The 26562-nt window shown below is 37.9% G+C and overlaps 1 protein-coding gene across 3 annotated transcripts in view; it reads left to right on the top strand.

Moving 5' to 3' along the window:
- RAB2A (RAB2A, member RAS oncogene family) overlaps positions 1–20635 on the top strand; it is a 41953-nt gene extending 21318 nt beyond the window's left edge. The window contains exons 4-8 of one of the 3 annotated variants that reach the window (XM_054058044.1): positions 2514–2596; positions 3944–4036; positions 7575–7686; positions 17092–17160; positions 19419–20635. In XM_054058044.1, the coding sequence (XP_053914019.1) occupies positions 2514–2596; positions 3944–4036; positions 7575–7686; positions 17092–17160; positions 19419–19514 (453 nt within the window). In that variant the 3' untranslated portion in view covers positions 19515–20635. The remainder of the gene's footprint in view (positions 1–2513; positions 2597–3943; positions 4037–7574; positions 7687–17091; positions 17161–19418) is intronic. The other 2 variants (XM_054058045.1, XM_009563280.2) reach the window with 2 other exon arrangements.
- Positions 20636–26562: the final 5927 nt, after the last annotated feature.

The raw sequence follows: 26562 nt of genomic DNA, 5'->3' as shown, positions 1-26562 counted from the left end.
TAGCTAAACTTGAGTTGGTCCTACTTTGTAAGACTGATTACGTATAATTATAACATACTTGTATTTATAAAAAAAAAAAAAAAAAGTAAGTTGGTTTTGGCTAATAGTCCACACTTTTTCTTCTGTCTTCTTTGAAATAGCTTGTCCTTCTTGGAGGGGAAAAAAAAAGTGGGGAGCAGAGAGCAAATTGTCGGATGAAAAATGCTTAAAGTAAAAAAGATACTAAAAGAAAAAGCTGTGGAGTATGTTCTACATGCATAACCCTGCTATATTGATCTTCTAGATGTCTCATTCAAAATGGTATTGTTAAAATAGTAGGTGTCTGTGATTATTTTATATATAAAATATGTATTATGTAAATGTAAGTATAGTGGAGCTTCTTTACAGAAACTATTTTCTTCCCTTCAGAATAAACGGGAATTCAGTTTGTGTTGTCTGTTGGTCTGTGTAAGCAGAGATTCACTGTTGCTTTATCTTCTTTGGTGAAAAAGGGGTAACATTTTCCACCCTTTTCCCAGGCTTTTCTTCAGTAAGCAGTGATGTTTAAATTTCACCATGAGCAAGTAAGATAGTTAAAAATGTTACAGTATATTCAGGATTTAGATACTGAACTTCTGTAAGTAAGTGATTCTTGTAAGAACTCAGAGTTGTTGCATTCTTTTAAGATCTGCTAGAACCAGATAATCTTGGTTGATCATGATTACTCAGGGAGACCAACAACTTCATATGTCAGGGTGGAATTTATGAAGGTGAGACAGGCAATCATAATGTGACAGGCTAAGCCACTGATTTTAGGCAATATATGCAATACATTGGTCACAATAACTTGTCTTTTGTCTAGTTAAGAGGAAAACATTTTATGTATCTACCATGCATTTAAAGTAGTCACCACACCAAGAAAATGTTGTAGAGCTTAGTGGAGCTTCTGGGTAGAGAAACAAGTATTGTGCTAAAAATTTGAGGGTTTATAGTATTTCTTGGTGCATTCTACTAGCAGATTGCCTGTATTCTGTTAACTTATTTACATAAAGATGCACCTGGACTCTGAGCCAAGTGCTTATGCTAGTGTATTCTAAACACAGTTAAACCATTTAATATGTTATCTGTAACAATAGATTTGTAACTTTCACTGGAATGGCTAAGATGAAGTGTTTTCTTAAACTGAAATAACTGATTATTCTGGAAGATAAGGATGTTTTCTGAAGGCTGAACGTGTTGAAATTTGTTGTGCCGCTGCTCTTGTTCAGTGACAGCATCTAGATCAAGCTCTCCTTGAATTCAACACAACCTTTTCTTAAGAAAAGTTCAGCAACTGTGAGAAGAGAAACTAGACAATTTTTTTTTTTTTTTTTGTGGATAGGGCTGGAGAGTAGCTTGTATTTGATAACTATTTCCTTCTTGCTTTTCATAGTTTTAAATAGGAGTAATTTCCTACAGTTCTGCAGATAGCAATTGTAATGCATATAGGTTTCTTTTCAGCATTAATATTATTATTTCTTAATTGTATTCTGTGTTTGAATTATGCTAAGGCTTCTGTTATTACTAAATATTGGGAGTAAATGTTTTCTTCTAACAACTGTCAGGTGCCTAGATAGCATTCCTGACAAACAGGAACATGGGGGAAACCATAGAGGCCTGCATCTCTGACTATTTATTTTTCAGGACTGTGTTTTCTTGAGCACGTTCTTTAAGTGCTGAGAATTTTACAGAATACTTTTCTATGAGGACTGTCTAATTTATGTAGGATCTCTGAAGTTTTTCACCAGTACATAGGAAGAGGACTCTTACATCCTGTAGCTGTTTGACAAGCATTATTTATCAAATACAGAGGAAATTGATTAACTGTGGAGCAAAATTGTGTAAAATTGAATTCAGAACCATCTTCTGTTTTTTTCATAATAAAATGATTACTGAAAGAATTCCATCTGAAGACTGTTGAAAGCTGGCTGCAGTTTATGATATAACGGATAAAATCTGCATCCTTGGCCTTCCAACAACCTTTACACCAGCAGATGGTGGGCGTAAAGATGTCATTCATCATTTATTTACAATGGGCTTTATTTATTCTAGTGTCAACAGCTGCCCCAGGGAGCGGGTTATTGAATTCAAATGTGAAGCTCTGGGTTATTTGCTTCCTTTCAAATTTGTCTTCAGAGCTTAGTTGCTAGGAGTCCATTCTGTGCTCTAATAATGATTCATGTATTGTGAAGCCATTCAGTAAATTGGGTTGTCAGGGATTGCCAAAAAAGGTTTAGAGGTCTTGTTCCGATTTTTTTCTTTTTTTTTTTAACAGCCCTGTGCTGTAGTTGGTGTCTTCTCCTTGTGTGCCTTCTCCTGCTAGTGTTAGAGACATTGTCCCCGTTAGTCTCCTCTGACTTCCCCTCTGTACCCCTTCTTGTCACCATCCTCTTAAAAGTAGAATTCTATGATTCTGTGATTGTAAGTTTGGTTTTCAGCACCAACCAACAAAATAAATTTGAGATATGAAATAATGAAATTTTTGTCTTCTACAGGCAGGACAGGAGTCCTTCCGTTCCATTACAAGGTCATACTACAGAGGGGCAGCAGGGGCTTTACTAGTGTATGACATTACAAGGTGAGACTACCAAGGAGGATTAAAATTATATGTCTTTGTAGAATTGTGCTGTGGTATATAGCAGTGTTAAAATGTCTAATTTAGTTTGGCTTTTTGAATAGATATGTGTAATCTAATGTTTGGCCAACTTTCATCAGGTTATATGTTGATTTTGAGCACTTATGTAACCAATATACTTCTAATTTTCTGTGTTTAGCCGTAGAGAAAAAGTACACAAAGTCTCAGGAGGAATGAAATAAAATGTTTTTGTAAGCTATTTGACCATGAACCTCTGGATTCTTTTTATTGAGAAAGATCTTAAAATATTTCGCAAATTCCTTTCTAGTGTTTTTATTATGATTTTTTTCAATTATAGCACGTTTGGGGGGGTTTTACTGAAGTGCCATTCTGCAAATGGGTGAAATAGTAAAACATAAAAGTTTAGTTACATAAAAAATACCGAGAAACTTCTACTGTTGCAGTGTTTATGACGTTGGGAAAATACAGTTCTTAGTGTGGGGTTTTTTTGTAGCAGAAATGACTTGGTTTTCAGAAGTTACTATGGTTTTCCTGATGTATTGAATAAAGTCTTTATAAAAACTTATCTGCAAATATGCACTGTGGCTGGTTATGAAAATGTTCAGGTTCCAAAAATCCTCTTAGGAGTCCCTTTGTGAGTCTTGGGTCTTGTTGCTGAATTAAGCAACAACTTTTAATAGCAATTTCCTAGACACTTTTGCATTTGTTCCTCATTTATTTTAAAATATCAGGAAGCAACATATTATTTCCATTGGATTTCCAACAAATGAAACTTTGATTCATAAACAGATGGTTTTACTTAGGTTAAATCATAAACACACTTTACAAGCATGTGATTTAATATTTAGTGTACACATTCTGTAATATCTGTAACATGCCATATTCGTGTACCTCACTTGAAAAGGCTTTGCTGCTAAATTCATTATTCAGTTTATAAACTCATAGAAAATTGTCAATCATTTTCTGTCTTCAGTAGAACAAATATTCCTATATGAGTATGTGATTATTCGTACTATTGCTTAAATTGGTTGAGGCTGTTAGGGCCTCTTTTATATGTATATAAAATTACAGATTCTTACAGCTATAAGAATCCTCTTTACTCTTTGCAGCAAACATGTTTTCAATTACTTTTTAGGCAAAGTTTATGAATGTTCCTCATTTACTAAATTTTTGTTTGCCAATTCTCACTCTCACAAAGGGATTACTAGCTTTTACCCTGGAGTATAAGTACTAATAAATTAGTTAATCAGCTCCTTTACTTGAGTAACCAACAGAAGGGAAAAATTTCTTGAAATACTGCTTTTAATTTTCATTCTCATCCTTACTTAGGAGAGACACTTTCAACCACTTGACAACTTGGTTAGAAGATGCTCGTCAGCATTCCAATTCCAACATGGTTATAATGCTTATTGGAAATAAAAGGTAAAATTTAACCAGTTATGATTTTGTAAGTGGTAAAGATTTATGACTTCTCTGGATTTCAGCTTTTGTGTTCTCTTACTTGTAGCCAGTATGTTAACTTTAAATTACTTTCAGTCACTGGATGTAGTTTTATGGTGAATCCAAAACCTTTCCTTTTCTGATTAGACTAATACAACATGCAGCACCTGTGGATCAACTACTTTTTCAGAAGTAATTTTGTTTTGAAAGGATTGACCGTGAGTGCAGGAAATAATGGATTATATGAATTATTTTTCTTATTATGTTTTTTTACATCTAGAAACACCACTTAGAAGAACCTAGATATCTCTCTCATAAAGAGATTATGACCCCTAATTTTAGATGTTCTAAAGTGCTTTACTTTTTGATTAAGAATCACAACAGAGAAAATGTGATTAAAAAAGAAGCCCATGCTACAGAATTCACTTACTTCAAAAATTCTCAAATGTAAGAAGTGTATACCTCAGCGACTGCATGAGACGTTTTGAACTCAGACTTTTTAATACTCTGTACATTTTAGCTGGGATTGGGGGCAGAGGGTGCTTTTTCACCATGTTCTGGTGAAGTCAGGCTGCTCTTAGATAATGGGTGATGAAAATACAACTAAAAGTTTTGGAAGTGTTACCCAATTTGTAAACAATTATTTGCTTGATCTTCTCATCAGCTGGACTGTCCAAAGGTATAAAATGGTTCCCTATTGATGCAGAGACTTTCATCTGTATTGAAGGTGTTTGTATCCACTGTGTTTTTATATTAACTTTATCTGTATTTTTTTCTAGTTCTTGATCCAGTGAACTGTAGCATCCTGTCTAGATTTTTTTTTTCTATATGTAGGTTTTTTCCCAAATACCAAAACCATCATCTCGGAATTTAATACCTGTTAGTTATGGGCCTTTACCAAATTGACCTTAACTTGACTCCATGGCTCAGCAATTCTTCATGGTAAAGATGCCAGTTGACATAACGGTGTGTGTGCTTGTCCCTTACATCTAATGAGCAACGAGATTGTTTATTAGATACTACTGAGAACCAGTCTTGTGGCAAGAGTATGGTTTTGCTACTCTGGCCTGTTCACCTCTTTTTTTCTTCTTCTTTACCCTTCTCCTTTCTGTTTGCCTCCCTCTGCCTCCTCTCCTCCCCCAAAAAAACATGTTTAGCATTAAGTAATTGTGAAGCTTGTCCACATTTTTATACATAATCTGGAAAATTACTAATGACATTCTTTGTAACTGAGGAATGTTTAAAGTGTAGTCTTCACAAATATGTAAAATATTGTAAAAATATGGCACCAAGAGAAACAGCAAAGTGTACTGTTTACTTCAGTGTTACAGAAGGTTGCATACTTGGTTGACATCCGTAACTATTCCTGACTATTCTTAGCTATTAAACTAAATTTTTGTCTTGCATTCTGCTGATACAGACTCTATCACATGATTGTATGTTACAATTTGCTCCTTGCAGCTAGCACAGCAATTCCTAGTTATAGATTTTATTCAGATGGTAAATATACTTAGATTTATGTATTTTAAGTTACAGATTAAGGTGCCACATGAAGTAAAAGTTCTTTAGGAAATGGGATAATTTTCAGGCCTCAAAAGGGGAGGACAAGAAGAAAACTCCTTCAATCATATTGCATTATCCTGAAAGTGTGTTACAGGACTTCTTATGGTAGGGCATACTACTAGAGATAGATTGAAGGAAGAACGTGTATACTGGCATAATTATTTTAAGGGATAAATTTTATTCTTATGAGTCCCAAAAGTGCACTTGGTACGCATTTATAGTACTGACTTATTGCTGGATGTGAAGAATGTTGAGAATTTAATATAAAATAAAAAATCTTCTTTTTGAAAACATTACAGATACTAGTGTTAAAACGTGACAAATATTGTACTTAATCTTCTTTCCAGAACAAAACATAGCTATATTGATCTAGTAAGACCAAATTCTTCGAATTATTGGAATGGAGAGAGGAAGACAACTGTGGTTAGTAGAAGCAGTTAAAGCTCTTTAAGAATACGTTTAGATATCAGTAGTGAGTTTTTGACTGGGTTATCACTGCAGTTTTCGATGCAGCTGCACGATTTCACATTAGAATTGAGTTGTTTATATCTGTTCTGTCATGGAGATAATACTATAGTGAATCAAGGTTTTAAATAAAATGTTTTTGAGGGTAGTATGGTAGTAGCAGATAAATACATTACTAGAGTTCAAACATGCGATGTCAGATAGCTGCTTCAGGTACATGGAATGAACACCTTGTTAAGATATCTTAAGCACAAGGCTAAGGTACTGGGAATGCTTGCATATAATGAACATCAACTTTAAAATTGTTTTGAGGAGACAGTTCTCATAGCCTTATCTTCAAATGCTTCATTTTTAAATTATGTGCTGAATTGTCTCAACTTTGTAGCTTATCTGAGCTAGCACGTAATTTTAAATATAACAAAAACCTGCTTTGCTGTAAAATAGATGCCACAGTGAGTAATATTTTTTTTAATATACATATAATTACAAGAATGGCAGCACTGAGGCTGAGTATACTTTTTACTGGTATTCTGGCTGCAAAACAAACCCCTGTATTTGCATGCTATTTAGTTTAAAAATGTGTGATATTTTTACATACACAACTTAAATGAAACTTCATTTGAATATATACGTTACATGATTTACATATAAGCATAGTATTTTTATTTCTCAAGATGTAATGTACTTACAAAGAAGGAGAAACTGTACTCCTTGTTCCTAAAGAAGCTTTTAAAAGTAAGAGTGAAATACTTATGTGTCTCTATGGCTTAGGAAGTGGATTTATCTTTAGTTGCCCGGTCCAAGAGGTTGGGGGGTTTTTCTGTTCTTTTGTGTAATAGTTACCTTCATGTAAACAGCTTGGAAAACAGGAAACAAACTGTATAACAATCACATCACATTCTTCTACTGTTAGAGGGCCGGAGCTGGAGTTTCAAGTCCTAACTGCTAGCTTGATGGGAGAGAACAGTTAATGCGGTTCAAAATCACTTATTTTTGCTTTTAAGCCTTTTTATCAGAACATAAATTGACTGTATGAAGTTTTGTTACTTACTAGAAAGAAATTAACTCCATTTTAAAAATTATTTTTAATATCTTTAAGAAATAGTTTCTAAAACTCCCTTACCAGTTCAGATCTACAGTGTGGATTGGTAGGTGACTTTACACTAGAAAAGAGTGATATTTACCTACAATGACAATGTCTAAAGATAGCACTCAAGGAATAGCCAGATAAATATGCACACATCCTGTTGAAAGCCTTTTCATGAAGTCTTTAAGATCTGTGTAAGTTCAAGCAAGAGTGAATCTGTGGCTATTCCATATACTGTAAGTGCAAGACTTAGAATAAATCTGCCTTATGAAAGGGCTTGAATAGATATCTCTATGTACATAGGTTCTAATGGGGGCTCTTGGCTTATAAGTATGTCTCTTAATAATGATATTTACATGGATAGGGTAGACCATGCAAGTAACTTGGGGTTTTTTTCTATCTTAGTGATTTAGAATCTAGACGAGAAGTCAAGAAAGAGGAAGGCGAAGCATTTGCACGAGAGCATGGACTTATCTTTATGGAGACATCTGCCAAAACTGCTTCTAATGTAGAAGAGGTAACTTTGCTGAACACTGATATTTTATTAAGACAGTTGTTTTGAATTGTACTTTATTTGTACAGGTACTGTTCCTCTAGATTTTGGATTCCTTAACTTGAATTACCTACTCTTTAATTTATATTATGAGAAAGACTATGTCTATATTGTAACTGATTGCATAGTTGAGGCTCTAGTAGTTAATATACTTGGGGTTTTTAAATATTTGATTGGAGAAACTGGTACATCTGTCTGCCTTGAAGTCTAAAAAGTAAGACTAGAATGTATGTGCTAGTCCAAAAGTAAGCCAAGCTATTGGTATCCTTGGCAGATGTCAGTCTTACTTGTTCTAAAGACCTCTAACATTTCACAAGCTTTGAAGAGAAATCTATTGTGGTGTTTTAGTATGTGTATTGTTTTTACCTTTCCCCTCCGCTACCTAGCAGGAGTCTTCTGTGCTGCAATTCATGCACACAACAGTGTTTTTCCATCCTCTGTAAGAGGTCATTATCTTGGTTGCTGTAGTCTATGTATTTTAATAAATTTTTCATTCTTTAAAAAAAAAACTTTAAAATTTTTAATGCTTTTAAGAACTTAAGTGTTTTGAAGTTTTGCTTACAGTTCATACTTCTGGACATACATGAGTTCTTATGTATGCACACCTTTCTTGAAGGGTGATTGTGGTGGGTTGACCTCAGCCAGGAACTAAGTGCCCATCCATTTTGTTCCCTTACTCTCCTCCTGTCCAGCGGGATGGAGGACAGAACCAGAAGAGCCAAAGTGAGAAAAAATCAAAGGCTGAGATAGAGCTTAATAAATGAAGGAAAGAAGTGGGGAGGGAGTCACTCACAACTTCCCAGAAATGGATTGATTCCCAGCCAGTATGAACAGCTACTTTGGAAAGACCACCCTTTGGTTGTTATGTCATAGGCTATGAAATAGCCCTTAGGCTAATTCTGGTCAGCTGTCCTGGCTGCGTCCACCGCACACACCCAGTCAGATTTTGTCTACTTTAAGCCTAATCACTGGAAGGGGCAACACAAGAAACAGAACCTTGACACTGTGTAGCAGTCCTCAGCAGTAGCTAAAACATGGGTGTGTTATCAGCAGTGGTTTAGTTACAAATCCAAAACACAGCGCCATAAAGGCTGCTGTAAAGAAAACTAACTCTGTCCTTGCTAGACACAGTACAGTGGTGGACAAAGAGCTCTAGCTGAGATGTTCAGAGTTCAAAGATCCACGCTTACTTTTTTATAGCAGCGTGACATTGTTCAACTTCTCATACTATGTAATCTGTCCTTACTGTTTTCAAAAATTGCCTGAAATGCAAAATGGTAGACAATGGTGAGGTATTCTTTCAGTAGTAAAGCCTTCTAGCTTTGAAATATTTAGTATTTTTTGAAAAGTTACAGTAAGAGTAACAAAGAGCATTCACTGATTTCATTATGGTTTGTTAGTACCCGATTCTAACAGTAGCACCTCTCTCCATGTGAAAAAATATATGCTAGTGAATGAGTTGTCCAGTACCTAACTCATCTCTGATTATCATGAAGAAAATGAGTATAAAGTTGTTTATCTAAAAGATTTGACTAGAATCCTCTCCTTCTGATGATATGAGTGAGTGATTGTGTGTATGTACTAACTTCCTAATTTTGATGGAAAAGCTTTAGGATATAATGCTTTTCAGTGACAATCAAATGCATTTGTGATCAGTGTGATCAGTCAGCACTGGAAGAGGTGGCATGATATGAGACAGTTACACCTGAAGAAGTGAAATCTTAATCTTTGAGTAAAAGTAAGTGAGGAGAAATAGTAGGCATGGTCAGTGGAAGATAGCACTTTGTGGACAAAAGAGACTTTTTTTCCTTTTAATGCCGATTCTGGACTGTTCAGTATCAAAAAAGAATAGAAGGCAACGAGGAGAGAAATCATGTGCAATGGACAACATTTGAGGAGAGAACAAGAAGTATGCAAAACAGGCAAATCAAGCAAGCCCTCAGTACTTGACTTCAGGACTGGAAAGAAATCATAGTTTTGTGACTGCCTGAGGATGTAGAAACTAAATGGGAAGAACAACATTTGAGTTAATTCAGCTAAAATCAGATTAAGTTTTGAGCAGGAGAAATCTGTGGCCCTGTATCTACAAGTGTTATCTTTTGTGGTGGCAATGGAGAACACTTTTACTGGCCTTTTTGGCGAACTAAGGCCTAAGAAAGTAATACTGCTGAATTTTTGCATTGATGGATATACACTGGATCTAAAAAGCTGGACATTGCAAATCTGTAGATTTGTGTCTGGATTATTATATCAGATTTTTTCAAATGCATTTATTATAAAATTATTGAAGCAGATACTTTCTTCTACTTGCTTTGTTTCCAGGTAAATTGTCAGAACAGTTTTTATGCATTTAATAAGCCATCATGCTTGAGGGGGAAGGAATAACTCGGCAGCATTTTTAATGTATACTGTTAAATTACCCATGACTATAGTGTATGGGTTAGGTAGTTAACCATTACAGTGCCAGGACACCTGCAGAAATCTTTAAAGTCAAACAGGCCTCTGTGGAGGCTTCTAAGAATTTAGTGTGGTCACAGAGTTAGATAGTTGTTTGATATGGAGTGGGATTGGGTGAGAAGAGCTTCTTTGTCATTGGAAGGACAGAACGATTTTTGGGGGAGGATGTTAAGCACAGGGTTATAATTTGACTGCAGTGCAAGGCCAGTTATACTCATCTCTTCAGCAATATCATTTATTTAAACAGGGTTGTTTGTTGTTCATTTCCTTTCAGCCTGTGCCTGAAGTATCAGGGTAGCCAGCTATCAAAACATAATGGAATTTTTGTGCTTTTTTTTTTTTCCTCAGTGATTTCTAAGCTGTATCACTAGTGCTTTTCTTTCTTTAAAATTCTTTTTAAAGCAAAAAAAAAAAGATCTTAGCTATGTTCAGTGTACGCTCTGAGCATGCCCTGAAACGTTGAACTTGTGTTTAATTCATGGTGAAAGGAATCTAGGGCTAACTTCTAGAATCTTGGTTGCCATATCCATTCTGTGTTCTTGAATTGTGAATTGGGGATGTGCATTCTGAAGTACAGTTTGCAGAATTCAATGTCGCTTGTCGTTTTTTTTCTAAGAAACAGATGCCTATCAGTAGACTTTTCATTTGTATACGCATCAGTCTGAGGTCCAAACTCCAGACAGTGCAAATGCAAACATTTGCACTTGTTTAATGATAGCATCAGTTACTTTCTGACTTTGCATTAAAACTACACATAATACATAAGAATTTGATCTCATTTGCAAGAAACATTAAAATTTTTATCACATTTGGCTTTTCATTGGCAGTTCAACAACAGTATGTGACTATTAACCATAGTCTTATCTGAAACGTGCAGTTCAGAGCTTTTACTGAGTGCTTTCTGCTTGGGCAATGTCAAACACTCATAGAGGCAGAACAGAATCACCGATGTCAACTAAGGGTGACCGTGCAGTCTCCTACAGCACACAGTATTTATCCCTGAAAGATCACTTGGAATCACTCTACAAGCACTGGTTCTCAAGAAGTAAAGACACCTAGCTGTATTTGGGGTGCTGGAATAACTGCCGGTTTTAATGATAATTAATGCGTTCAATCTTAAGTGAAAGAGTTTCTGGATACTGTTCAAACCAGTATTAGACACCATGACTCTTCAGACGCTGATCTCACTTGAGTTGTAGTAATGTATCGCTGTCTCCTGGTGTGGGAGTTTGTTTTTAGCAAGTTGTTTCCCATATGGAGGGGATTATATAGCCCTATGCCAAGCTTTCGTCTTAAGAGTATTGTCCATGTTATTCCTAGTTGTCTGAACGTAAATAGAACGCAATAATGCATTCATTATTTAGGATTAAATCTGAATAGAGTAACAGTTTTGACTGAGCAATGCAGCACTTCTATATGTAGCTGGATCAATGGTTTTGTTTCAGCTGTAACTTAATTTTCTCTTCAGGTGGCTTCTTTCATACTTTTGCTTACATGGATCATGAATATTCAAAACCCCTGTAGCTTCAGCAGCAGTACTATGCAGTCATAGAGAAGGGAAGGAAGGTCGCCTGTGTAATATTCTAAAGGGTAGAAATTGCAACTCAGGGAAAGATTAGATTCTTAGCAGCTTCTAAATTTGAACTGATTTTTAGAAGTGTTGCCTTCCCTGAACACAACTAATTGCTGGTAAACAGTTGTTTGACCTGCTAAGATAGTTTGCAGGGATTTAGTTAATAAAATTTGAAAATCCTAGGATGTTAATAGTTTCCATAGGTAAGGTGACACATGATGTAAAAGAGGAGGATTTGTAGTTCCTGAGTCTTTAAAAAACTCAACACTTAGGCTTATCTTACCATGTATCAAAACCAGTATTCCTTTAGGTTCTTCAAATCCAAGTTCTGTGATCTTTCAGCTGTGTGAAGCTGGCACTTTAGCCAGTTTCTCCCATGGCAAAATAGAGAGGTGAAGCTCATGTCGGTTCAGTTGTGGAAGAGAGAAGGGGCAGGACACCTGGCTCCAGTGAAGATTCACAGCTTTTACCTCCTTGTCCAAGCTTTTACCCTTGGCCACTGCCCCAGCTGTGCAGTAGGGAACACTGGCTCTGCCATGGTTCTTGGGGCTTCTGGGCATCCCAAGATTTATTGGGAATAAAAAGTCTCAGTTAATCAAGGGTTTCAGGCTGTGTAGAAAAGCATGAAAAGTATGATATTGGCTTCCTGCCTGAGCTGTAGATTTTGCTGGAGAGGTGGACTCTTGGTTCTAGGGTTTTATCATCTTTTTTCCTCATGTGCTCCGTCCATTGTAACTGTTAGGCAGCAGCTGCAGGACTTTTCAAGTCACTCTAAGCTCTAGTAATGTGCATCTTTCCAATAAGATTGTCAGAAGGATTGCAGCCCAGTTTACTGTCAAGTTCTGGTTTGTGACTGTGCACCTTTACTTCAAAAATAAGGCTGCAAATGCATTGGGGTGCTTTTTGTGGTGTAGGTTCATTATATAGCACCTTCCTACTGCTTGATAACCCCTCTGTAGACTCTTTAGTATCCTAAGCTTCTTTTTGAAGGATCATTTAGTTGTAAAAAGTATTGTCTTACTGTGCATGAAACAGCTGCTCAGAGTTTTGGGATCTCACTCTGTTAAGTGACCATCCAGCACCACTTATTCACTGGGATAGTAATAGATTTACTCTAGGGGTAAATCTATTTGTGATCCGTGGTGTTTTTCCAAATGCATTCTTTATTACTAGAGTAATCCAACTATATTGCATCTTACTGCTAAAAGATGAGACAGGAAAGCGGGAAGGAGGAGAAAATTCTAGGTGTTGTCTGACCACAGAGGTGAGGGTCACGCTTTAGAATTTGTAAGATATTTCACTTTTAAGCATTCCTCATTGAATTGTAAGAAAGCATCCAGCAATAATGACTGCCTCGTTTATATGTTAAAGCAAGGGATTTTAACTTAAATATTACCACCAGGGGGCAGCAGGTTACATGAGCTGGCAGTACAGAATCTGATCTATTTTGATTTTAAGCTAACATGAACCTGTAAAATGTGAATTTTGAGTAGTATTAGTGATTACTTTACAAGTTTTTTCTTTTCTGTTCAGCTTTTAGCTGGGTCCTCAAATATTTGTCATGGCATTGGCTTTCTGAGAAAGAAAAGTGATCTTATTGACATCTGCCAAGTGAAAACTAAATGTAGCCATTCTTTAACTCTCATTCTGGCACCCTTAGCTTTTTATACCTCCTGCACACTATTTCCATAAGACAAATGTATGAGGAACTTATTCTGTTACTTCTTGTGTTGTTTTTACCTAACCTAGATTACTTGTTTACTTTATGTGTTTGATTTAATTCTATGATCAGGGTTTTTTAGGATTCTTTTCTCTTAAATGCAGCTTCTGTACTGTTTGCTAGTTGGGGCTTTGTGTTTTGGGTTCTTTGGGGTTTTTTTGAGGTCCGCATTGTGAGATTTCTTGATTACAATGTAGCAGTATGATCCAGGGAACTCCTTATACCAACTATCTAAAGTGATATGATGCTGGTATATTGTGACTGAAAAACCTCCTTTGTTAGCTTTGCATTAGGAGCAAGTGTGACACAATGGACAGATGACATTTTGCAAGACTCACTTTCCTGGTTGTACAGTAATGTAATTCTCCCCAGCGAGGTGTTACTGTTATTTGAGAACCTAATTATAATGTGAATGCAGTTGAAAAATATGTTATATTAAAACAAATCAGTAAATAACTTGTATACAACCTTTTTTATTGCCGTGGTAGAGAGACGTTCAGTACTCTTATGCATAAAAGCATCAGTAATTTGTGATTTTGAAAGTCTAAACCCAAGAGTTAAACATTAAATGTAGATATTTTCGTGAAGTTACTTTTTCTTTATTTTTCCTGAAATGTAGTCTGGAATTTTTATATTTCGAAGTCTCGCAGAAGTCTCTTATCATTGTATTAATGGGAGTACTGTGTTACTTGCTACACCCTTGACATCTTTCAGGTGACTTGAGTATAAATCCAGATTGGATCTGGTACTGCCTCTCCTAAGGTGGTAAAAATAAACCTGAACCTGAGCTGATTTGGGAGGGAAGTGCTTAAGTGTCTTTGTTTAGTATTTTAGTAAGAGCAGCATTACAGGAATCTGCAGTGCAAGTACAGTAGGCTTTGTAGTCAGCCACTTGAGTCCATGTGGGCTTACTGGTTGAAATCTTGTGTTGTGTGGAAGTGGCTAATCTGCACCTGGATCCAAGTTGGCATGTGAAGTGCTACAGCTGTGTTCTTGCAGTCCCCTGCACATGGTCTAATAAATCCAAACTGGATTTGAGAGGAAACTGCTCTGTCTTTCTGAACACAAGGCTCAGTTAATCTGCAAATGGGATAAACTGCCCATAAATAATCAAGAGTTTATAGTACACTGTATGTTCCAGATAAAGAGTTGGAACGTGCAGTATTAAAACAGATTTTTAGAAGTCTTCATTTATACTGTGTTCACCTCATCCTTGCTAATTGGAGCACTAACATGCAATGCCAAAATCTGGTAATGATACTCTTAAAGTGAGTAGACTGCTGTTTTCAGTGAAGTTCTCAGGTGGCTATTTTGAGTCCACTTACGCTTCGAAGTATAAGCTAACTTAAAATACATGGATGCAAGAAACAAATGGAAGTCTCAAGGGATGCAAGTCTCTCTTCACGGCTGATTAGTAGTAATTTTTCAGAATCTATACCAGGTGAAGAAAATGAGGTAGATTTATTATGTGCTATGTTCCTGTGAAACCATTGTTTTCAAATAGGAATTATTTATATGTGACCAAGTGCAACCTGGCATTGTGTCATGCAGAATAACAGTTCTTGGAGTTTTAACACTAATATGTGGTGCACCAGAATCACTGATGGGAATGCGGTAGTGCAGTTGTCTCTTTAGGACAACTGAAATGACAGTACTGAGATGAGTAGAATATTTGTGTTTTTCAGATCAATAGTGTCTTAGGCAATATGTTTTAACATAAAAATACACTGTGCTGAACTCGGTATGCTTTTTTGCTTTGTACACTGTGTGTAGTAACTATTGAATGGGGGGCATTATTGAGTGTTGTTAAATTGCACTGTGCATTTTACTACGTTTTGTGAGGATAGATGCATTTCTGCAGTGATTTGTTCTGGAGTGTAGCATCCAGAAGATATCTTATACTCAGATGCGTTAGTTTGTTTTTTGTAGTCTGTTAAAACTCTTAGTTTTATTAGTCTACAGTAATTTTTATACATCTAATATAACTCTCATGTAATTAATTCTATGAGCCTAGACGTACTTAGCCAACATCTTCTAGAATTGTTAGAAGTGTGCCAATTGTGAAGTGCTTGTTTACATGAAGTTGTTATAACACATTTTTAAGACTTCAAGTTCTGTTTAATGTCCCACTGAAACAGAAGCAGGCAAGTATCCTCACAGATTCCAGCTGTGCAAATTTCCAAAATTTTTTATGTATGCCTTTCAGTCGGCCTATGTATGAGGCCAATACAATAATTAGTGTGTTAGCAGAAACCAGGATAAGTTTGAATTTTTTTCCTACATTGAAAACTTCAATTTCTGAGGAATTTGAATCAATTCGTAGTTGGCCAAAAGCCAATTTTTCTCCTCAACTCTTAACGCATGTTTGAAAAACGAACTCACTTCCTAAGTGCCTTGTGAATCTGCAATGATTAATTCTTCTCATTATTTTGCTGCAAATTCTCATGACCCTCTGTGATGATTCGATCACCCACTTAGAGTTTATGCATATTCATATCTTTTTGCTCCTGCTGCAGTCGTTCAAGTCTCCTTCGCTGGCTGTGGTGTGTGCTTGGTGCAGTAATTGAGCTGCAGTAGATTGATTACTCTGGGGAGCTGTAAGGCCTTTAAAGGTGAAAACATATCAGTCCTGTTAATTAGGAAACAAAGCTCTGGTGGCAAGTTCAGCAGTCAAATGCTTCCAGTGTAGAAATGAGGAAAGGTATGATTTGTTCCTCTCTGTGAACTCTGTTTACTTTTTTATATTTGAATTAGATCTGTATTTGCTGTATAGGCTTGTGCAGAAGATAGCGTATCTCGTATGATTGCATGGTGTTAGTATTTTAAAAGGAAAAAAACCTATATGTTTGATATTAATTGTGATTATTAGCTGCTGTTAATCACCTCTTAAATTATAGACTATTTTAGGAATTATTTGACTTATAAAGTTAAATGAGAGGTGAAGAATGGAATCATTGGTTGTGAGCTTTAACCAAAAACATTTATATCGTTCACTTTTTCAGACCTGAACGTCAGTCTTTTCTCTGAACTAGAACAATAGATTTTCAGAAATCATAATAAGACCTGGGGGTTCTCCTTTCTGCTATTGAGATGTCTATTGCCTATTGTGTGCAAGATTAATTAAAGAGAATACGTTCTTAAAATTAGGTGAATATTAAATGATAGCATAAGGTTTCATCCAGCAGACAGCATCCTTACATCATCATTGTAAGTACCCTGTGGTTTTATGTTGCTAAGCACTCTAATCTAGAGTGGCCTATTACAAAGATATTAAGGGTAAGGGAAACCATCTGCCACACAATCTATCCATAAGGGTCAGAAATAAATAATTTAAAAGTAATTTATATATTTTAAAAACCACTTTTTCCCTGTAATTACTGGACAACAGATTGTAGAATACAGATGTTATGAAAATGCCACTGTTTTTGTAAACAGCGTGTGCTCCATTGCTACTTCAAGGTAGGGTACAGGATGCTGTTGTCATACCTGTTCCTGCTGAGGTCAGGAAGAAAGTCTTACTGAAACATCTGCACATGAGATTGGATTCCAATTAGTGCATCTTACATTAAAAGATATCTCATTCATTGTGTTTGTGATTTTCTTTTCCCCTCTATTTCAGGCTTTTATTAACACTGCGAAGGAGATCTATGAGAAAATCCAGGAAGGGGTTTTTGACATTAATAACGAGGTAACTTTTAGTACTTTGAACACTTGTTTGTTTGTTTGTTTTTTAAAGGTACAAAATTTACCTTCCCTAGAAGGCTGGACAGTAATATATTTGTCTGTTCCATTTGGATATAGAATTGCCTGCCATTGTGATAAAAATGGATTAAAATAAGTGACCCTATCCATCCATGAAGCATCACAAAATAATATAAATCCCCAAAAGAGAAGAAAATCCACTTTCATCCACTTCTCCATATGGTGTCATCTGTTTTCAAAGATAATTTTCCACTATGTAAATGGAGGACCATGTTGATATGCCAGATGCACTCCATGAGCTGTCCAGTGTAGGGGAGGGATTGCTTTGAGAGTTACATAAAAGACTTTTGAAATGCTCCTGGTTTAGGTGGCTGGATTCTGTAGGGAACAAAAGATTAGCCATTTTGCCTATGCATGTTACTGAAATTACAGGTTATTGAGGCCTTTCTCCTTGCTTGTTTCGATGGGGGTGGGGAGTGGAGCAAGGAGCACTTTTCTAATGCAAGAGCCTAGAAAGACCTATTTTCTCTTGAATTTTGAAATTATTGTCCTGCTGAAAATATTGAGTAGTTAGGAGAGAGGATCATAGCTGTAGCAAAAAGCAGATTGAAATTCAGAGGTAGTAAGTAGAAATATTAGGATCGCATAAGCTCTCTGTTAATATTCACATAAAGAGTCACGCTATGTAAAGTTCAGATTTGACAATGGGAAGTGGTCAGTCCTTTCTGATGCCAGAGTTTTGGGGTTTTTTTATCCTGCATGTCCCTAAATAGCATTGCTGAGGGGCTTAGTGAAACCACATGTGAAAATCTGCCCTGCCACTCTCTGTTCAGTACCTGTTCTGTGAATAGGTGCTCTCTGTCTGGGACTGTCAGTCTGACACTCAAGCATGATAGTCCTTGCAGAATTGTTCAAAGAGTGATGAGGGAATTAGCAAAATTCAGTTAAATAGCGTCACCTCTTTCTGCTTAGTATTTTTCAATATGAGGAATTTTAGACTAGTAAAAATTTTGCTTTTATGATTTTTAGAGAGGAGATAATGAGAAACTTTAGTATGCAAAATATTTGCACTGGGAAACTTGTAGCTAAATAAGACTTGGAATAGGAATCCTTGAAAGATGCTAATTCTGACTGGAAAATGTGTGTCTATAGTGTGTTGGTGAAACACTTTTTTAATTCATTTTAGTTGTAATATATTTAGTATATTTCCTAAAGCAAATGCACTCAGAAGTATAGTACAAATTAGATGGTAATCAGAATGTCTGAGAAAGCATGCTCATTGTATCTGTCGAGTTTCATATAGTAGCTGACTGCTTTACTGTGCCTTATGGAGCTTTGATTGCAATATGCTGTCAAGAGCCAACAGTCCGTGCTATTTATTTGGCTTTGTGCCAAGTCTGGCTCCTTGATTCCTCAAGAAGTTGCTATCAGCCCAGAGGGGGCAAAACCAATGAGCCATAGGGCATGCTTTTTATTAAAGAGGAGTCAAAGAGCGAAAAGAAACCACATCAGCTGCTGTCAATACTGAGCTAGTGCCAGAAACCCCAAGGCTACTACTGTTGCAGAACAACTGCCAAGCACTATAAATCTGAGATTTACTGTGACGCAAAGTTTCCTTAAGAGCTTAATTTCTGAAGCTACTGTATTACTTTTCTCAAAGTGCTGTATTTTTAGGTAAAATCCACTTGAGGGAGTGAGGGTTAAGATATAAGTGTGATTTTGATGAATGAAAGAGCTACGCTGTGTGTGGGTTCTTGGCAAGTAGCCATGTCTTTCGGGATCATAGAAATTATTGATGACACAGAACACTCGTATGCCCTTAGCCTCTACAGCTGATACAACACAGAAAGAAATGCTGTCTAGAGAGGAAAAGTTTTATATTAAACTATTAAAGTAATGGAGGTTTTGGTGAGAGGGGAGAGGTTATACGTTCATGGCAAATGCTATATATTTTTAAAGCCTTATGCCAAGTAGTATTCAAATACAGTTCTTGCTCTCTGGTTTCGTGTTAGGAATTTAAGCTACAGAGTCTAACATAGAGATAAAATTTAAATGAGAAAGAAAGCATTTCTTTTAAATTATATTTAATCGCCAAGAGCATGTTGCTAAAAAATATATAAATTTTGCTATATTTATTGCATATATTAGGAGAACTTGCTTTGTGATCTTCTTAAGAAAAAAAAAAGCTTTTCAAGTATATTGGTGTTCTCAAATAATTACATTGTGTATTAAACTTCATTTCAGGCAAATGGCATAAAAATTGGCCCTCAACATGCTGCAACTAATGCAACGCTTGCAGGCAATCAGGGAGGACAACAAGCTGGAGGAGGCTGCTGTTGAGCCTGTTTTTACTTTCTGGCTGCCTGGATGGGGCCTACTAACTTGTTTGTTCACCCTTCCCTCCCCCTCCGCCCCGCTCGCCTCCACTTCAATTCAACTGAGACATGAAACTTGTAAGTTGGTTTCCTGTTGCAGAAGACGACTTTATCCTTCAAATTCTTGTATAACTTTGAATAAATGGTTAATGTTCACTTAAAGACAGATTTTGGAGATTGTATTCATATCTATTTACATTTGATTTCTAGGTCAATTGATGTGATTCTTTTTGTTAAATGTTGTCTTGTGCCCTTGACTACGAACTGAATTGTATTAAACACTACAAAGTCATCTGAGTATTTTAATCAGTTTGTGTAGTTAGGTTTCCCAGCTCCTGCGGTTACCTAATGTTTAATATTGTAGAGCTGTCCTCAAGTTTTTTGTCAATTTTCAAGGCTATAAAGAGAAACGGAAGGACTCTTTTAATTCTGTATTTATCACTTTCTGTATATATAGTTTAATAACCTGCTTGGGTGTACTTGCCAAGCTAGAATTCTTTAATGCATTTGCATAAATTCTATACTACTTAGAGCTTGAAAACTACAGAAGCATTAATAGAAATTGCTTGGACGCTAAATTTTAAGCCTTTTTGACATTGTTAGCATGTTCATACTCCCCAGTCATTATCCTGAAATCCAAGAGAAATGCTTAATGTATATTACTAGAGGCTTCATACGTGCTATCTATTTTAATGCCAAATGTTTGCTGTTTGTCCACAATTTCCACAGCACCTCTTCAGAAATGGATTAGCTGTTTGCCTTAACGAATACTATAGGTAAAAGAAGAGTATGAATGAGAAGTAGAGGAGGAGTTGATAAATTTAAAATGGCACATTATAAAAACATTAATCTTTTCTTAATTTTTTTTTTGTTGTTTACCACTTGATTTCTAGGTATATTTTTCATGCAAGGACAGTTTTTCAACCTAAATGTACAGTGGTTGTGTAAAGTTTTCTTTTAGTGACAACTTGTAATCCTAAATATATGGTAAGCATCTTGTCTATTGTGAAGAGGGTGTGAAAATAAAATCTGCCAGTTTGGAAATTCTGATGAAAATCAAAACTAGAAATGCTTTGGTACTTATTACGGTGGGGGGGAGAGGGGGGAGCTTTGCCTCAGATGGAAGGGCTGCAACAGTACAATACAAAATCTTGTGTTAATGTGTTTATTTGTTAAAGTGCAGAATATTCATGTCACTTTTCCTACAACTGAGGAAACAACTGAGTTTGCACCTCATCTATAAATTGCAGATGAAAGGGTGACACTAAGCTAGGCAATGCTTCATGTATCTAAAAAAAAAAAAAGGTGGGGGGAGGTCAGGAAATGACTGCAAAACTCTTTGTTTTACTGGACCAATACTGACTGAAACACAGCACTGGGGGACATGGTTCTTCATGTCATCCATTCTTATTGTCAGAACATTAACATCAGAAATGAATAAACTTCTGCCCAACAGGTGTAACATAGCAATGGTTCTGAGATTAAATAAAGTTTAAAAAACGCGTGGAACCTTTGTTTGTATCTGGGGGATGGAACAGCAGATAAGGATTTATAACTTCAGTCACCGACTTCATGTTTTTCTTACACATACTGGAGTGCTGGAAGGGTTGGGACAATACCCTTTTTCAGTACACGATGGGGGATAATGTGCTTGTGAGCAGCTCTGCAGAAAAGGACTTGGGGGTGCTGGGTGATGTGAAGTTTGACATGAGCCGGCAATGTGCGCTTGCAGCCCGGAAGGCCAACCGTATCCTAGGCTACATCAGAAGAAGTGTGGCCAGCAGGGCCAGGGAGGTGATTGTGCCTCTCTATTCCTCTCTTGTGAGACCTCATCTGGAGTATTGTGTCCAGTTCTGGAATCCTCAAAGTAAGAAGGATATGGAACTGTTGGAACGGGTCCATACAAGGGCTACAAAGATGATTGGAGGGCTGCAGCACCTTCCCTACGAGGACAGGCTGAAAGAATTGGGGTTGTTCAGCCTGGAGAAGAGAAGGCTCAGAGGAGACCATATAGCAACCTTCCAGTGCCTGAAGGGGGCCTACAGGAAAGATGGAGATGGGCTATTCGTAAAGCCTTGTGGGGATAGGACGAGGGGGAATGAGTATAAACTGGTGAGGGCAGATTTAGACTGGACATTAGGAAGAATTTCTTTACCATGAGAGTGGTGAGGCACTGGCACAGGTTGCCCAGGGAGGTTGCAGATGCCCCATCCCTGGAGGTGTTCAAGGCCAGGTTGGATGGGGCCTTGGGCAGCCTGATCTAGTGGGATGTCCCTGCCCATGGCAGGGGGGTTGGAACTGGATGATCTTTAAGGTCCTTTCCAACCTTAATTATACTATGATACTATGAATTGTTTCAACTGTTAAAATTCTTGAGAGTACACTGTTTAGATACATTCACCTGTTTGTGCCTTTATAAAGCACAAACACTGTTTCAGCTGAAGTCTGAAAATTTTGTTGCATGACACTAAAACCATAAGACTGATGCGAAGGGAAACTGGCTTGTAGTGATGGGAGGGGCCCGGAAGAGAGATGAATAAACAAGACTACATGCTTGAATTAACTGAGGATTTTTTTTGCAGTTTCACCGTATCCCAAGAAGAACAAAAATGTGGTTGTAAGTGGTGATGATTTACAAAGCTAAGGCTTCTGACAGCCACTTATTTTCTGAAAGCGTGGAAGATGCACAGAATTGCCCAGAAACCAATGGCTATTATAGCAGAGAGCCACCAGCACTTTTTTTTGGGAGGGGTGAGGGGCAGGAAAAATGTGCTGTGGTGTCTGCTAGTCACGCGTGCATATTGATAGGTTTTTTTAATCCTGTTGGTTGGTCCTGGCCCATGTGCCAGTTTATACTGTGCGTAATACAAAAATCCAGTACTCTTAAAGAAGAGCAAACTGAAGTTTCCTTGTATTCTACCTGGCTTTTTGTTACAACCTTTGGGCGTACGTAATCCTTTTGTTGCCAGTTAGAAATCTCTGTATTTTTCTTGAGTTTTGAGAAGCCACTGATCCTATTTTATCCTCCTAGAATTTGAAAACTACATAGCACAGAAACCAGCAGCAGGGTTTACTTCCAGAGCATGTGGTTTGCACATCTACAAGAAGGGTTGCAGAGAGGATCCAGGGAGCTACCGACCTGTCAGTCTGACCTCAGTGCGGGGGAAAGTCAAGGTGATCTTGAGTGCTATCATGAAGCACATGCAAGACAACCGGGTGATCAGGCCCAGTCAACATGGGTTTACAAAAGGTAGATCTTGCCAAACTAACCCGATTGCCTTCTATGACAAAGTGACCCGCCTACTGGATGGGGGAAAGGCTGTGGATGTAGTCTTCTTGGACTTCAGTAAAGCCTTTGACACAGTTTCTCACAGCATTCTGCTTCGGAAACTGTCTGCCTCTGGCCTGGATGGGCGCACACTCTCCTGGGTGAAAAACTGGTTGGATGGCCGGGCCCAGGGAGTGGTGGTCAATGGAGTTAACTCCAGCTGGAGGCCAGTCACAAGTGAGGTTCCTCAGGGCTCAGTGCTGGGTCCAGCTCTGTTCAATGTCTTTATCAATGACCTGGATGAAGGCATTGAGTGCACCCTCAGCAAGTTTGCAGACAACACTAAGCTGGGAGGAAGTGTGGATCTGCTGGAGGATAGGGAGGCTCTGCAAAGGGATCTGAACAGGCTGCACCGCTGGGCTGAGGCCAACGGCATGAGGTTTAACAAGGCCAAATGCCGGGTCCTGCACTTGGGGCACAACAACCCTATACAGACTGGGGGAAGAGTGGCTGGAAAGCTGCACGGAAGAGAAGAACCTGGGGGTGTTGATCGACAGCCAACTGAACATGAGCCAGCAGTGTGCCCAGGTGGCCAAGAAGGCCAACGGCATCTTGGCTTGTATCAGAAACGGTGTGGCCAGCAGGTCCAGGGAGGTGATTCTCCCTCTGTACTCGGCACTGGTGACACCGTACCTCGAACACTCTGTTCAGTTCTGGGCCCCTCACCACAAGAAGGATGTTGAGGCTCTGGACTGTGTCCAGAGAAGAGCAATGAAGCTGGTGAGGGGGCTGGAGAACAAGTCTTATGAGGAGCGGCTGAGAGAGCTGGGGTTGTTTAGCCTGGAGAAGAGGAGGCTGAGGGGAGACCTTATTACTCTCTACAACTACCTGAAAGGAGGTTGTGGAGAGGAGGGAGCTGGCCTCTTCTCCCAAGTGACAGAGGACAGGACAAGGGGGAATGGCATGAAGCTTCGCCAGAGGAGGTTAGGGCTGGATATCAGAAAAAAAATTTTCACGGAAAGAGTCATTGGGCACTGGAACAGGCTGACCAGGGAGGTGGTCGAGTCACCTTCCCTGGAGGTGTTTAAGGAACGGGTGGATGAAGTGCTGAGGGGCATGGTTTAGGGAGTGTTAGGAATGATTGGACTCGATGATCGAATGGTTGGACTCAATGATCTGGTGGGTCCTTTCCAACCTGATGATTCTATGATTCTTCTTTCACAGGTGTCAGTTTTACTTGTACATGAGTGACTGATAACTTGCCTAGCTTTCATGTTGAATTCCAGTGGTTGTATTTTCATAACTAAACAATTAAAACATTATTCCCTGGCAACTTGGACAGCTGTTGTGTGTAATGTAAGACGACTACTGATAGTGAAAAATTATACCTTGGTGCAGTTTCCTTGTACTCCCAATTTAGCATGTAGTATAAACCATAGTTAACTATCAAAAGAGTATATTTGGAGCGACAAATCCTCTAAGCATGATTTTAAGACTTGTCTCTCTTTATTTCTACTTACTATGAGAAGCTCCAGGAATTTTGGCAGCCATGTAAGAGATTAACACTCCCCCCTCAATCTTATACCTGTGTGTTTCTGTTCACTTCAATCATTCTGATTTATTCTTGTGTGAGATCAGACTCAGCGGTAATTTAAAGTAAATGACTGCCAAAACACTCACTGATAAGCTAAAATAATGAGAGGCTCTCTGAAGCCTCTGGGAGGTGGTAAACGGTCCGTTCCCTGCTCCAGAGATGTCTCCTTTCTGCTATGTTATGCTTTTTTGTGACACCTAGTTCATAGTGTTGTTGACTATTTGAAGAGCCTTCAGCCGCAATATTTATATATTGGTGAAGTTAGAAGGTCACAGATTAGTTTTAGGCTAAATGCTATATATTTAATCAGGAAAGTGATTTCTGCCTGAAGGAATATTTTGTGCCTGTGAGCACAAAATCTGTTCTTGGGAACAAAGGAAAACCTCTTATCAGGCTCTAAGTCGGTTACATAGTATCATAGTATAGTTAGGGTTGGAAAGGACCTTAAAGATCATGTAGTTCCAACCCCCCTGCCACAGGCAAGGACATCCCACTAAATCAGGCTGCCCAAGGGTCCATCCAACCTGGCCTTGAACACCTCCAGGGATGGGGCATCCGCAAACCTCCCTGGGCAACCTGTGCCAGTGTCTCACCATTCTCATGGTGAAGAAATTCTTCCTCATAGATTTTTTTAATTTTTTAAGCATTTTTTTTTAATTCAGATTTAAATATCAAAACAACTTATGAAATATCAGAAGGCTATTTTGGCTATAAAATGTTGGGGTTTTTTTTAAGTAATCATTCTGAATGAGGGCACCTCAATGTGCCAGCATTTTTCTCAAAGCTGTTACCAGTAGGGTATTGCTTTTGTAAACACTGATGCCTGAGAGAGTGATTCCTCAATGGGCTGTTGTTTTGGCACTGCTGATTGCCCTACGGCTGTCTTCTTAGGTATTTTTGTTTGGGTGGTCTCCCTCTTCCCCCAAATCAAGTTTCTCCTGTGTATTATCTCCTTTTTGTCTTCCTTGTTCTGGTATTCTTTCATTCAAACTGAATCCAGTGAGCAAAGTGCTGCTCTCCATCTTTACCTCTCCACATCCATTACACCTACACCTAAGGGAATTTGCCCAGCGTGGGGCATCTGCTTTGGAGATGGAAGGGTGGGGCAGAGAGACAGGGATAGACTATCTTGATGCATGATAGGAAATTATGAGGGAAGTATTGCATGGATTCTGTTGTTATCCATACCGCGCAAACTGTTTTGCATAGAGGGAGAATATAATTTGCTTATTCCTCTTCCAGTATTGCATGGGAGGAGATCAGGGAGAAGAAGGAAGACTTAAGAGGTTTTATTTGGATATCTTAATGAATTTCTTTGCTGATAACATGCTTACGATTTGTATGTACTTAATGTTCCTCTCCCTAGAATCTACGGATTTTTTTCTGCTGCATTACTGAAGTGTAACTTTAACAGTATGCAGTGGTGATTTATTTTAATACGGTACTGAAATCTCCATTTGTAAATAATCCAGGCTGCTGCTGTGTAAGTAGCTGATGAAATGTCTTTACTGGGTCTGCTGCCTATGAAAGAAACCACAACATTAGGCAATAAAAACTACTAACAGAATGTTACGAAACCAAGGCCACGACAAAAAAAAAGCAGCATGTTGTGGATCCATCATTTTTATTCTTGGGACAGATTTTATTATTTTTGGAACTATTACAAGACTTATGTTAAATATTGTGGATGATAAGAGGAAACAGACTCTTGGCAAACATGGAAAACCAATTACAGCGTATTACCCTATTCCCCTTCCAATAAAGGAGGGGCCAAGCTAGAAGTTTATTCTTTGCTTAGCAGCTGGATGAGGAAGGAGTGGGGGAAGTGTTCCTGCTTTAGGATTGGCTTGAGGAAAGAGCCTGTTGCTGTAGCAATCTTACCACGGGCAATCCAAGCTGGAGAAGGCAAAATCGGTATGCTTTGCAGTCAGTTTTACCCCAGTCTAAAGAAGTACATTGTTTTCACGGGAGCACTGGTTAAAGAAATCACTATTCTGTTCTATCAGGTTAAATTTTAAAAAAGGTGCTTGGTTGCAGCCTTCAATAGCGCGAATCTCCCTTTCATGGTGATAAGTATTTCTTACAAATTTGTTTTAACAAACAAATTGGGACACGTATCTGCTACTCAGACATGCAAGTTAACGGCTACAT

The sequence above is a fragment of the Cuculus canorus genome, chromosome 2, assembly GCF_017976375.1.
Source record: "Cuculus canorus isolate bCucCan1 chromosome 2, bCucCan1.pri, whole genome shotgun sequence".
Taxonomy (NCBI): domain Eukaryota; kingdom Metazoa; phylum Chordata; class Aves; order Cuculiformes; family Cuculidae; genus Cuculus; species Cuculus canorus.
Note: the sequence above shows the minus strand (reverse complement) of the source record. Positions and strands in the feature narration are given on the sequence as shown.